At 43.6% G+C, this 14,291-nt stretch overlaps 1 protein-coding gene across 3 annotated transcripts; it reads left to right on the top strand.

Annotated features, from left to right (window-relative positions):
- Positions 1-24: 24 nt before the first annotated feature.
- On the top strand, positions 25-14,291 carry nsd2 (nuclear receptor binding SET domain protein 2). 3 transcript variants are annotated; one of them, XM_086274874.1, is made up of 22 exons: positions 25-323; positions 1,803-2,443; positions 2,657-2,825; positions 2,919-3,082; positions 3,480-3,713; positions 3,956-4,175; positions 4,569-4,675; positions 4,866-4,980; positions 5,117-5,232; positions 5,465-5,554; positions 5,651-5,777; positions 5,888-6,088; positions 6,632-6,811; positions 8,032-8,188; positions 8,292-8,494; positions 8,874-8,977; positions 9,391-9,660; positions 9,885-10,001; positions 10,329-10,470; positions 10,570-10,676; positions 10,781-10,979; positions 11,407-14,291. In XM_086274874.1, exons 2-22 carry the CDS (start codon positions 1,832-1,834, stop codon positions 11,709-11,711), a joined length of 3,939 nt encoding a protein of 1,312 aa, XP_086131000.1. In that variant the 5' UTR covers positions 25-323; positions 1,803-1,831; the 3' UTR covers positions 11,712-14,291. The 3 variants fall into 3 exon arrangements, with proteins under 3 accessions (XP_086131000.1, XP_086131002.1, XP_086131001.1); XM_086274876.1 differs by lacking the exon at positions 25-323 and adding an exon at positions 641-1,338; XM_086274875.1 differs by lacking the exon at positions 25-323 and adding an exon at positions 1,371-1,627.

Raw genomic sequence — 14,291 nt, 5'->3', positions numbered from 1 at the left:
CTACACCACTGTTCATAAAGCAAACAAAGACTTATCCTGAATATATGCTGTAAAGATAAAAAGGGACGGGGAAATGTGAAATGTCATTAAAAAAAACAGACGGGAGACTCCGGGGTCAGCTACTTCCTACGGTTGTTTTTTTGAAAGGACCGGTTGGATCCTCGCTCTGCAGCCGACCAATCGGAAGTTAGTATTTTTCGCGCTGGTTGGCCTGAGAGTTTGAGTTTCCCGCAAGCTTTTGATTCGACTTGAATGAAATCCTTCGCTTTACATGATGAATACGGGTATTCTTTCCCTTTAACCACCGAGAGGAGATTCAGCAGGTAACTAGAAAGATGCTGTCTTTCATGTTATTGTCAATCCGGGAAAATCAAGCTGGTTGCGTTTTTGCTAGTGCAGTTATCCGGGTCGACCATCCATTTTAGCAAGAGATGACTTGCTAGTTAGCCATCTATGCTAACGTTAAATGTGCAGTTTGACTTGGCTTCAATGGTTCACTGGGGCTAGCTTTGGCTAGCACTGTTAGCTTTTTGAAACAAGCTGTCATGGCGCCTGCAAAATAAATTTAGAAGTGAAACAAAAGCAGAACATTTTAAACGATTTACCGCCAATGTGCAACTATGCCGCCACGTAGGTATTTGCCTATTTGGTTTAATCGGATAGCAAGTAAGCTGATGTCTTAAGCGTCTTGATGGCGGCTTTGTCTATTTGCTGGAATCCGGTGTAATGGCTGACTGTAGTGATGACAGAGATGCGGTTGTACGCTGTATGAAAATGCTTGACCGCCTGTCCATGGATGTGATCCATGAGATTCCCTCATCGTGGCTTCCGCTTCAGGAAATAGCCAGGGCCTTTTTCTTGCATGACATTATAGAGAAGTCCGCTTGGCAAAATAGGTAGCCTACGCTCGCCGGCGGAACACTTTAACGTAACGCTAATGTTTAACGTACAGACGGAGCGCTCGTTAAAACCGCTTGCGTTAACGTTAAGACAGCTTCAGTCGTCCTGCAGTTACACTGCAACGAACATTACTGTCACAGTGTAGGGCAATAGACAATATGGTTTAGCTTTGTACAAAGGGTGGTATGGATTAAATTCCAGCAATTATTCGCACTCCCGGTTGCATTGCTCTGTATGTCAGCTGCTTCCATTTCCGCGGCTTTTCTAGCCGGTAATGCGGTCGTTACGCGGCACAGCCAGCCGTCCGCTCATTGGACATTCGCTGCATGCGGTGGAGCCTGCAGGCTGATTCTCCATACTACTTTGCCACAGTCTGCAGCTAGCAGCTAGCAGCTAGCGAGTCATTTTCCAGGAGAAAGCCAACTTAAAATTATCGCGGTAAGAGGGTTTTCATGCCGCCAAGTGGGTTTCGTTCGCATGCATGGCTATAATCAAGGATAGGCTTGACCTGACCTCACTCTCATTAGTTGTTATTGGGTGGAGGATGAATAGATAAATGTATAGATATTGTTTCATTAAACACAGTTATTGCTGCTTCAGGCTTCTGGTCAATCGAGTCGCTCTACTTTCTTGTAAAAGCATCCGAAACTACAAGGCTAGAACATTCCGTGACAGGTGCAGTATTCTGTGTCCCCTCCCAGCTTTCTATTCAAGCTCGCTGGAGCAAGTGAGTGCCATTTTGTAAAATGTGTAACGTTATGCTTATTGGAGTCATGTCTCAGAATGCAGTTTAGCAAATTGAAAGAATCAGAAGCATACCCACACACAAATACTGGATAATATTGTTTTCTGATTCAACCTGTAGAATAAAACGTTTTTATGTGTCACTTGTTCCCTTGTAGCTCAGTGACCCTGGAGGGGGTTAGAAGTGATGGATAGCAAAGGTAGCTCCCTGCCTTCAATGCCCGAACCAGCCAATCCGATCAGCATGAAGCAACCACCGGAGTCCCTCAGTGTACGGAAAGGTCGAGGGGATATGAGTAGTGACCCTGCTATGCTAATGGACAAAGCTGCTGCACATCTGGCTGCCACACTACAAGACAGCGTTCTTCAGAAGATGGCTGGCCATAACAACCACAGTCACGACAGGCTCAAAGACCTCACCTCCCGCATGCTCAACGGTGACCAAGACTCACTGCCCGAGCTTTGTACCCCTGAGCCACCTATGTTCAGGGGTGCCGAAGCGCCTGCCACAAATGGCACCCATCAGCACAACTGTACTCCTCACACTGAAGCTGAACTAACAGTAACGATACCCCAAGTAGTCACGCAGCCGTTATTTGAGCCATGTTGTGCCAATGGGACCAGTTTGGCCACAGCCGCTGAAGGTACTATATCTGGAACCGATGAGAGGCAGGATATAAAGAAAAGGAGGGGGCGAACTGTCAAACCAAATCCTCAAACAAACTTAAATCCCTCTGACATCCAAGTGGAGCCTCCTGGCCACACAAACATTGTGGAGGGAACTGAAGAGACAGATGAGGTTTTACTTTTATTCTTACCTTTTTAAGTGCTACTTAACCCCTTTGTGCAGTGTAGTATACTGCAATATGCTGAGAGATGGTACAGTTAATTTAACAGACTGTATTACATTAAAAGTAGAACATTTTCAGCTATTAACGATGTGTTGGGAAAATGATCATTTCTTACAAAAGTTTGTATTTATTGAGTAACTGTCTTTCTTTCTCTTGTGCAGCCTGAGAACAGGTCAGAGTTGAAAGAGGAAGTAAAGGAACAGGCTCCTTTGCTGAGCCGCTTCTCCGTTGGGGATCTGGTTTGGACAAAGGTGTCAGGATACCCCTGGTGGCCCTGCATGGTGACCACAGACCCAGAACTGAACCATCACTTTAAACAGAAACAGAAAAGTGAGAAACTCACGGCCACCTGCACGATTTTAACATGTCCTGGAAAATTGATTTATGGTTTTATTGATTTGTCCATTTATTGTTTTTCAACAGCCAATGGGAGGTCAGGTCTCCTTTACCACGTGCAGTATTTTGGAGATGCCCCAGAGAGAGGCTACATCTTTGAGAAGAACATGGTGTCCTTCACTGGTGAGGATCAATACCAAGAGCTTAGTCGGAGCAACAAACAGCCGGCCTCGCGTATCAACCATAAAAAGGTATGTCTGCTGCTGCCGCCGTCTTTTGGTCTTTTCCCCTCTATGTGCCGTCTCTGTGTGTTGGCTGTGTAGCAAATGTGGTGTGCCGTTATGAGAAACATGTTACTTTGACGCAATTTTGAAACCCTGAATTTCCTCAAACTGTTTTGTTAGTTTCACTTTATTCAGGTTTGGGGTTTATAAAATCTTTTATCACTTCATTACAAAACCAGTCTTAATTCCACTTAGAGCTCTTTTACTCACAAACAAAATGCTAACAAAGAAATTATGTCTGCATCTCATAAGTTTGTGGGAAGAGGCTTTTTTTTTTTTTTTTTCTCCTCAGAGTTGTAAGGTTGAATATCACTGCTGTAATGTGTCACCTGTAACTTGGCTCATTCCTCTACTTGTCCCACAGACAACTCCCTCTGTGCCGCGTAAACTCCAGGCTCAGTGGAACATGGGCATCATTCAGGCCAAGGAGGCACTCGACATGTCCCTGGATGCTCGCATGGCCAACTTTGGATTTCTGTATGATGACGACGGGCCTCATCTGAACCTCCACATCTTGGAGAAGTTAAAGCCGGAACAAAGCAACAAGCTGAACCAGAAAGCAGAGAATAGGCTTAGCCCAGATCTCCCCCTCCAACCGGTGGGTACTGCCACTCTGTCACAATTTGTTCCACAAACAATACAAAAGCTCGATTTTTATGCTGGTGTAAAAGAAATGATAAACCTGAATCATCAGATTGTTGAAACCTAAAACAGGGAGCTGTGCTGATCTGTGATTAGTCAGTATTTTAACTGTAAGTTCTTAGAAATGCTGTTTTAAGCGCATGTTCTTAAGATGTGTAATACTGTAATCATGCATTAAACAACATTTGTTTTCTGCAGAATTCCTCAAAATCTGTATCAGGTAAACAAGGTAAACCAGTTGTACCTCAGAAGAAAAAGAGAATATCCAAACAGGGTCACTCTCCCACCAAGACAGCGAGGAGAAAGAAAACGTCTGCAGCGGACAACACTTCTGAGCCCGTGAAGAAGGGGAAAACAAAGGAGGTCTCTTCAACAAATGATGTTTCAGAAGTGGCCTCACTTCCAGTTTCAGTTCCAGGTTGGTTGAAAGTTGAAGACCTCGCAGCAGATTAACTGACCACTAATTGAGTTTTGGCCGAATTTGACCTTAGCTGGCGTATAATTACCAAAGCTGTGGAGTGTCATGCTTTAAACTGCTTCTTGTGACTAATAGAAAAGCAGAGTGGCTGGTTTATGGCAACCCGTTTATCATCAGGAGGCTGAAGCTTAAAAACGCTGCAAAGTTTTTAGCAGGAGCCACTGATGTTACAGGGACTGAAAGTATGCTAGCGCTAAAATGACCACAACAGTCGTGCATGTAGCAAAGGTCAAGGCAGCTTCTGTATTATTCCTAAATTCATTTTAAATTAATAAAATGTAAAACGAGTCATTGGAAGGAAGCCAACCAAGCTGACATTCATTTTCTTTTTAGTGAAAAAGGAGCGAAAGAAGAAGAAAAGGCTGTTAACAGATGCTGTGGCAGAAGAGGATCAGCAGTCTAACAAGAGATCCAAACCAAGCAAAGATGCTCAAAAACAGGTGGGTTTCTTTGTCAGTCCCAAGTCTAAGAATTTTTTAACTCTTTGTTCAGAAGAAACTTTTCCCTGGAGAAACTGAATTATTCTCTTGGCATGTTTGAATGCTGAAAACGCAACATGTTTTGTATCTAACATGGACATCAAGCGATTTGTGATAAACAACATACTGAGCAAACGTTTGCCTTTTTCAGGCTTCAACTTCAGAAGGACCGGTGAAAAAGCGGAGAAGGTGGACAAAGAAAACCGACGTAAAGGATGCAAAAGAACCCAGGAAACATCTGAAGAAGTCAAAAAGTCCCCTGACTGGTAAAAAAAAAAAATTATATTACCGGTACTCTATATTTGTTTGACTGCTCTTTTAAATTCACATCTTTGTGGATTTGTGGCGTCTTAGCTGCTTTGAGTCTTAAAGTTAAAGTCCAGATCATTTGATGGTACACAGATGACCAAGAGGCAGAGAAACCAAAGCGCAAGAGAAAAAGGAAACGGGATGGAATGAATCAGGCCACACCCTCCAAGGCAAAGAAGAGGCGTTCCTCCCCGTGTCCTGATCCCGAGGTGAGGGGATGTAACAGCTGGTGGTACTAATGTGAAAAGGTTTCTCCAGCAATTCAAGTTGTTTTCATGATTGACGTTTCTTTTTGTCTTTATAGAGAGGTCAGCCATGTTGGCAATTAGTTTAGCTCGTTAGTCAGATGAGAAGCAAATTTAGAGGCTTCAGTGTGAATGGTACAACTGTAGCTAACTGGCATTGTCTTATTCAGAGTTCATCACACGTTGTTTGCTGCAGGGTTCTGGGAGTGAAGGACGCCCTGAATCTCCGAGTGACAGCTTAGACGGGACAAAGAAGGGTGAACGCAAAAAAGAGTTTGTCTGTCAGGTACATCTGCTGTTTGTTTCGAAACGAGTCGGTATTAAAGCTCACTCAGTTCACTCAGCTGTAGTTTAAATCTGTGTGCGTGTGTTTTTCCTCTAGATGTGTGAGCAGGCTGGTGAGGACCTGGTGCCCTGTGAGGGTCAGTGCTGCGGGATGTTCCACCTCCACTGTCTCGATCAGACTCTCAAACCTGACGACAAGCTGTTGTGTCAGGAGTGTAGCACAGGTGAGCAGAACAGAGGCGGCGTTAATAGTGGAGCAGAAGGAGACCGTTTATGGTAACACAATAATTCTGTTCCCGTTGCCGATTCTTTCTTCTCTGTTTCTTCTCTTTAGGAATTCACTCGTGTTTCATTTGTAAGAAGTTGGAGGGTGAGGTCCGGCGCTGCCACGTCCCACACTGCGGCAAATTTTACCACGAAGCGTGTGTCCGCCTCAACACCCTCACGGTGTTTGACAACAAGGGCTTCCGGTGCCCGCTACACACCTGCCTGAGCTGCCACTACGGCTGCCGCACAAAGCACAAGTCCAACAAAGGTATGCTCTCATCAGGACATTTTAGCTCACGGAGGCGGAGCTTGGTGTATTTTGTAAAATTTGTACGGGAAGGTAGTTATAAAATGTTGGTTTCCTTGATTCTGAACCTCGTACCAGTTAATTAACTAGTATTACTGTGTTACTTGGAAAGTTGATATTAGTACAATTGATTGATTTCTGTTGCAGGTTTGGTCTTATTTGAATTAAAGTGTTATAACAGTGTCATTAAGAAAGTCTTAAATGTAAGACTTTGCCTTGCTTATTTGTAGAAGCCCAGTTATCTCCAGTATGTAACAGTTATCACTTTATTTAAAATTGCAGTTTCATGTCAAATGGTTTATGACTAACCTTTCACAGGAATAAACAAGTAAGTGAATACCTGCCACTTCTGTTTGAGGTCATCGGTTATCAGTAGAGCCCTTGTCCGTGTTTACAAAGGTATCCATTCAGGGTTTCGTTTGTGCCCTTCTGGCGCTTTGGGTCACCGAGTTCACTGACTTCGCCGTATGTTTGTGTAACCTGGTCCCGCTCTCTGCGCTGCAGGCAGGTTGATGCGATGCCTTCGATGCCCAGTAGCGTACCACATCGGCGATCAGTGTGTGGCTGCAGGAAGTGAGATGATCACCAACACTGCCATCATCTGCACCAACCACTTCAACGCCAAGAAGGGCTACAGCCACCACAGCCATGTCAATGTCAGCTGGTGCTTCGTCTGCTCCAAAGGTTCGAAGCAGCTGCTCACCTCTTCACACACGGCTGTTACTAAAAGCTCCAGACTGATTGGTTTTAAGAGACTTGTATGCACTTAAAATTAAACATCGTACTAGTCAGTTTTACATAAAGCTACTTTTCAGTACTGAATGACATATTTATAGCTCACTAAACCTCTCTTAAACTTCAAATGTCAAATGTGGCGCCATTAATCTCCCAGGCTGCTATTACTGAAAATCAGAAAATGTTGAACTGCAGCAGCTCAAGTGTTTTTTCCCTTCCCTTTCCCTCAGCCAGTTTTGACGTGTTGTTGTGTGGGAGTGTGTGAGATGAGCGGACTGAAACAGAAAGAAAGTTTGTCTTTATTAGCTACAATATTATATCCTGCAGAAAAGTCTCACTAGCTATTTTCACATATCTCAGTTTCACAACCCAAACAGAAATGAAGCTATATGCCCTTGTTTAGGCTATATTAACAAGTGTGTACGTAGGAGCTTTCTTTAGCTGAGAGTCAAGCTAAACATTGGTTTTAATGTGCGTTTTTTATAAATCAGCACAGTACAGATTATACTTTGAGACTTTTTTTACAGTGTTAAAGACCTGGATGATTTCTACTTTCCTGCTTCTAAATTCAGATAAAACAGGTTATTTGTACCCAGCCTTAAAAATCCTTAGAATTACTGTCTAACCAGATACTTAATCACTTAAGCCTGCATAATTGAAATAATTGTTGGTCAGGATGTGTCCTTCCCCATGCTCATTAAACAGATATGTGGGAAAAGTATTTGTGCAGTTGGAAACATGCTTTCTCAAAGCGATGGTGAAAAACGACTTCAGTTCAAAATGCTGCAGCGAGAGTACTGACTAGAAAGCGAGAGCTGGCTGCTCTTCATTGGCTCCTTCACCTCACGTAAAAGGTCTTGAATAATTTAAAACTAGAATGGGGGGCGCCGGCTTCAGCTTTGGTTCCCTCTTCTGTGGAACCAGCTCCCAGTTTGGATTCAGGGGACAGAAACCTTCTCAACTTTATGGATTCAAACTTTCCTTCTTGATCAGGTGACTCTAAACCATCCTTTAAATATGCTGCAGTAAGGTTGGGCTTGTCATCCTACAATTTATTGCACCTTGAGGCCACTGCTGTGAACTGGCAGTACATAAATAAAATGTAATTGAATTTGTAAGTAAGCATCTAAAGGACTGGTCGCCCATCTAAAGGTGTCCTTGTGTTGCAGGGGGACAGCTGTTGTGCTGTGAGTCCTGCCCGGCAGCTTTTCACCCTGACTGCCTGAATATCGCTATGCCGGATGGGAGCTGGTTCTGCAACGACTGCCGAGCCGGAAAGAAACCCAAGTACAGGGACATCATCTGGGTCAAACTGGGAACATACCGGTAAGGGAACTGGATGCAAGAGTATCTTTTTACCTTTCATATCTTTGAGCTAAATCGGTAAGTTATACATTTGTTGCTTCTATCTTTCTCTTGTCCTCCTGAGATGGTGGCCAGCAGAGATCCACCACCCAAGAAACATTCCCACCAACATCCAGCATCTTCGACACGAGATCGGAGAGTTCCCAGTCTTCTTCTTTGGCTCCAAGGATTATTTCTGGACTCACCAGGGCAGAGTATTTCCATACATGGAAGGCGACAGGGGAAGCAAACATCAGAGGAATGGAATTGGCAAAGTCTTCAAGAATGGTGAAGATCTCCTCTACTGTCTGCATGCTTTAAACGTTTTCCCTAATTAAGTAATTACTCAGTTTTTTAAAAAAAAACAACTTAAAGGCCATCATAACAATCAGATTTGGTTTCAAGCCACTCATCATTATAAAAAGCTTCTCTTTTCAAGCTTTGTGTTAACAGAAGTAATTAAAAGGTGGTTTTTGCCAAAAGCTGCAGCTTCCACATTAACGTCTTCAGGTTTTAATGCTTTATAAAAACACAGACAAGCTCAACTGGACATGAAAGCCATTTTCTGGATTTTTGTAATGTAACAGATGCTGTCATAATTACAACAAACACAATGTGTATTTTTAGCTCGATGTGCTCATACTCTGTTCTGTTTTGTCTTCCTCAGCTCTGCTGGAGGCCGAAACTCGATTTAAGGAGATAAAGATAAAGCGAGAGGCTAAGGAAGCGCAGGAGAACAGCCGTAAACCTCCCCCATATAAATTTATCAAGGTGTGAAATGTCTTTATGTCTAAGCACCGGTCCACAAGTACAGAGTTACATGAATGGAATTTTAGGATTTTCAGAAACAGTTTGTGTGTTTTTATGTGGACAAGGAAAATTCAAACGTTCGTCTTGCCGCGTTTGATTTTGTTTGTAGACTGCTGATTGGTGTCAGTTTTACATTTTCATGTTGTTAGAGATCTTTCAAAATAAAAGCAGAAAATTTCTCCATTTAAAAACAAAAAGAATGGCTGTTTATGAGTTGATGTAGCTTAAATGCACCTGTGCGTGTAAGGTGTGCTGCATCTTAAAAATGAGTGAATGATGAACTTTGCTTTTCCTTTCCATAATGGGGTATGAAGCATGTTCTTTCACATTTTATTTTGTTATAAAAAAAATGTTATCCCCCCCCCCCCCTTTAGGTCAACAAACCTGTCGGCAAGGTTCAGGTGTACACCGCAGACATTTCTGAGATCCCCAAATGTAACTGCAAGCCATCTGGCGAGCGGCCGTGTGGGTTTGAGTCGGAGTGCTTGAACCGCATGCTGCAATACGAGTGCCACCCTCAGGTGTGTCCCAGTGGGGAGCGCTGCTGTAACCAGGACTTCACCAAACGTCTGTATCCAGAGACCAAGATTATCAAGACCCCCGGCAAAGGTTGGGGCCTGATCTGCCTGCGCGACATCAAGAAGGTGAGAAGCTTTCTTGCATTGACGTGTTCTTGCTTGAAGTATCTTATTTGTTCATTTCATTAAAACTGCTTAAAGATGCTGCCCATGAAAGCTAAGGGCCTGTATTCATCATGACGTTGCCCAAAAATACTCACGCCGTAGCTCTGCAGACCCGCCCAGATTACACAAGTAACACGATGTCTCTGGTTTCTGGTCTGATTGGTTTCTGATCGTTTCTCGAACAGGGTGAGTTTGTGAACGAGTACATTGGAGAGCTGATCGACGAGGAGGAGTGCAGGGCGAGAATCAAATACGCCCATGAAAACAACATAACCGACTTCTACATGCTCACCATCGACAAGGTTGGTACCGACCGCTTATCGAGAAAGCCCAGCACGCCCTGCGGGTGGGCTGTTTGCGCTCCTCACAGTGTTAGGGTGCCGACTTCTCGGTAGCGGTGCCATTTCCACGGGGAGCTAGATCAACAGATTGGTATTGCATTGGGAATGTTGCATGACAGACAGCTGTAACATTACAGTAGTCAATACTACAAATACTACAAATGCAATTCGACTGCAAAATTTGTTAAATGGGAAATGCAAGTGTAGCTGGGTTGTGGATGTGCATCAGATATAAACTGTTCAGGTGCTGCAAATGACTGACTGTGGCCATCTGTTTGTGACGGTAAGGACCGAATCATCGACGCTGGCCCGAAAGGAAACTACTCTCGCTTCATGAACCACAGCTGTCAGCCCAACTGTGAGACACAGAAGTGGACGGTGAATGGTGACACGCGTGTCGGCCTGTTCGCCGTCTGCGACATCCCAGCAGGTGAGAGACATTTGACTGCAAGTTTAGTCTTAAATTTAAGCAATAAATATGCTCTTATAGTATATTCTTTAATCTGTTTTTGTTTTTTCTCTATCACAGGCACCGAGTTGACTTTTAACTACAACCTTGATTGTCTCGGCAACGAGAAGACCGTGTGCCGCTGCGGCGCGCCCAACTGCAGCGGATTTCTTGGTGACCGACCGAAGGTGAGCTTCCAAATCCAAACAAATTCAGTACAAATCGATTGAGGAGAACTAAACTGCTTTGGTGAAGTTCCATAAGTTTGCTCACCTCTGCATTTCCTCTGTAGAACTCAAATGGCCAAACAGCTGAGCCAAAAGGAAAGAGGTTGAAGAGAAAGTATAAAAAGAGGAAATCGGAGGGAAAGAAAAAATCTGAGGACGAGTGTTTCCGCTGTGGAGACGGAGGGCAGCTGGTGCTCTGCGACAAGAAGACCTGCACCAAAGCTTATCACCTGTCCTGCCTGAACCTCACCAAGAGACCGTTCGGTAAGACTCCACAGACAGTCTGAATGCATCTGTTTATGCTATGTTAACTCCCTGTTATTATTACTCACAAATTACATGGCAGCAAGCAAACTTCACATCAAACGAGTCTGAACTAAATGAGTCAAAACCAGGCTGTTTACCCCCAGGAAAGTTGCTGCACCTGGTGACTAATCACTAAGTTTGCAGTGGAGATGGAAATGGAGAGCTTCACTGCTTCCAGCATAAAAGGAGAAATGGGCTTCGGCTGCCTATTTCTTTAATCCTTCTTTTTCATTTGTTTTTAGCTGTTTTTACAATAATGTGTTTTTTTTTTAAATCAAAATTGATGCCTCTCGCAATGTTAAGGCCCCACATGGGCACCATGAGGCTGTTCTTTGATGAGATGTAACTGACTGAGCTCTAGTGAAAGTGTCGTGGCTCTCCACAGGCCGCTGGGACTGCCCCTGGCATCACTGTGACGTCTGTGGGAAAAACTCTGAAGCCTTCTGCCAACTCTGCCCCAACTCTTTCTGCAAGGCTCACCAGGAGGGGGCGCTGCGTCCCTGGCCCCCCACAGGACAGCTGTGTTGTATGGAGCACGAAGAGCTGGAGGGAGGCGACAGCCACACCCAGGATATCGACTCGGAGACGAAAACGGCCGCCGCCGTCAGTCGTTCCTCTAAAAGCTCCAAGAAGGCGGAGGGAGCAGAGGGCAAAACAAAGGGCTCCAAGAGAAAAGCCGCAGACACCTGAAGTGACCTTTCACAGAGCCAAAAACACCAAACCAGACTCGGGCCCCCTTCTTCCCCATCCACATATAGTGTTTTCACAGGAACCAAGGCACTGTACATCGTTGTTATCAGGGAAAGCTGCTGATCTCTCACATGCTCAGCAATGGCTCATCGCTCAAGAGTCTTTTTGTTTTTTTACCTTTGAAATTTTCAGGCTTTTTTTGTTTTGTTTGTTTTTTCCCCTCTCCCCCCGTCTCGTCTGCATTGAGGCGAACCATCTGTGGTGAAGCACAAATCAGCAGAGCAAGCACAGGTCCGGACACTCATTCCTCCAGAAACCAAACAGCCTCTCATCTTACTGTCAGCTTGTTGGTTCGTTTTTCCTCGTGTATATAACAGAAGAAATGAGCTGGCGTCTGCATTAACGCTGATCCAGCCAGGACTGAAACCAAGTGCCAGTGTCACCGTCTAACTTGAACCTCAGTCGGGCCGCCTCCTCTCACTCAACACGGATTATCTTGAACAGCAGAGTTTTATAGCTTATATCTATATGTGTATATCGAAGACCAAAAGTATAATTACTGGAGTAGTGTAAGACATCACACAGGTTGCCAAATGGATTGTTTTTATTTTTATATATAGTATATATATATGCCAGATGTAATATGGAACACCAAGACACTATGGATAGGCGTCAGATGACCTCTTTTGTTTTTGTAGCCATAGATGACCTGTAACTGTAGACGTGTGCTGTTGTTTTTGTTGTAGCTCAGTTTGAACTTCTTTTTTTTTTTTTTTGAATAATTTTATGATTTCTTTTTTAAATTTGAGTTTATTTGTGAAACAAAGATGTTGAACAGTGTGAAGCATGTCCAGTAAACGAGGGATTACAGAAGGTATTAAAAACGAGAGCAGTCTGAAAACTGCCCTGTGACTTGAAAAAAAAAACAACAACAAAAAAACACTACTTGGAGGATTTCCAGGTCTTAAATACTCTGTTCGATGATGAGCCACATTCTCGAAGGAATGACGGTGACTTTTCGGGTCAGTTCAGAGTCCTTAAGGTGCTCTCTTTCTCTGTCTTTTTTTAAAATATCCACTGTAGTGTCTGATATCTGATCTCCGCAGATTTTAGGCTCGAGATATAATAATACTGTCTGAAAGCCGGGCTTTTTATCGACGTAATCTGAGATTTAAAAAAAATCTTTCTTTTTTTAAATCCTCCGGAGGTTTTTGTCTCAGAACTGCAGTCCGGTTATTATTTAACACTCACGCGCTGGCAGACGACAGCACACTGGCTAACGTAATGCATCTTAATATTTGACGTGTACTTTTGTCGCATTTAACGATGAGCCCCGAGGGCTACGTGTCAGACGCTTGGCTGAGCATAAAACTGCTAAAATGCTTGGCCCGTGTTTGGCTGATGCAAGTTTCATAACCTCACCCTGCAGACGGTGTAAGGATGGGCACAGCCACCATGTCCCCCTAGTCCCAAAACGAGGCCTGAAGCTGAGGGGTTCCGATACAAGAACATCAACATTGAGTGAGGGAGCTCAGTGCTTCTGTTCGATTGTGCAGCATTTCACTAGAATGCCTAAAAGCAAGTCCTGATATTTGTGCAGGGGGGAGTCTCTGCATTTACCTTCTGCACCAGAAAGCATCAGCCAAGCCACCAACACCCTCACCCCACCCAATTTTAATTTTTTTTCCCCTGAAGGTGTTAAAACAGCGTTCCCACAGGTGTATCTTCATGTATGTAATGATTTTCTTTTATTTAAAGTGCTGAGCTGAGCCAAGTCTGACAATATAGAGCTCTGAAACCACTGCTTCTGAAAAGCACACACACCTGTCGAGGGAAGAGCACAATCAGGTTGCTGTAATCATGTGACACCTCCACACTTTTGCCAGTTTTTGCCTGAAAAGTGCTGATTATGCTTCCTGAGCGGATTTGACATTTTTAGGTCTCGCTGCTGCTGCTCTCTTTGAGTCGGTCACGAAGCTGCAGACATTTGCTTGTGCCTTTAACTTCACATTTGTCTGACTGTTTAAATTCTCTCTTCCAAACAGGTCGCTTGTTTCAGCAACTTTTTATTATTTTTTTTAATCTGTTAAAGACTCAGAAGCAGATTTTACTTGTATACATCCATCAGGAGGCTGTTCTCTTGTTTTTTGTTTTTTAATAACTGCACTTTTTTTTTTGTAAAGTTTTTCCCCAGGGCATGTGACTGGGACGTGTCCAAATGTTCAGCGAGTATTTTTGACTTCCTATGTTAATTATCTTCATCCTAACCTTGATTTATTGTTCTGTTGAGTGAATGTAGTCCAACCAGTCCCTTTTTTCTTTTGAAAGCACTGTAATTCCCTGTAGAGCTGAAGTGTAATGCGTGTAGGGGTTTCATTCTGTAACTACTGTCATAGTAAACCAGACTAATATGTACATAATGTATAAGTGGTAATAGTGATGCATTTATTGTAAATATACAAGTTTTGTCCTTTTTGTTTGTTTGTTTTTTTTCATCCTCCCCTTGATGCAGTGCTGAAACACTTTTGTGCAGGATCTCACGTCAGCTGAATCGTGCAATAAAAAGTGGTTGAACATGTA

The sequence above is a fragment of the Aulonocara sp. 'chitande type north' Nkhata Bay genome, linkage group LG19, assembly GCF_057382095.1.
Source record: "Aulonocara sp. 'chitande type north' Nkhata Bay isolate Kocher_YH1m ecotype deep benthic linkage group LG19, A_spYH_male_GT1.1, whole genome shotgun sequence".
NCBI lineage: Eukaryota > Metazoa > Chordata > Actinopteri > Cichliformes > Cichlidae > Aulonocara > Aulonocara sp. 'chitande type north' Nkhata Bay.
The sequence above is the reverse complement of the archived record's forward strand: the minus strand, read 5'-3'. Positions and strand labels throughout refer to the sequence as shown.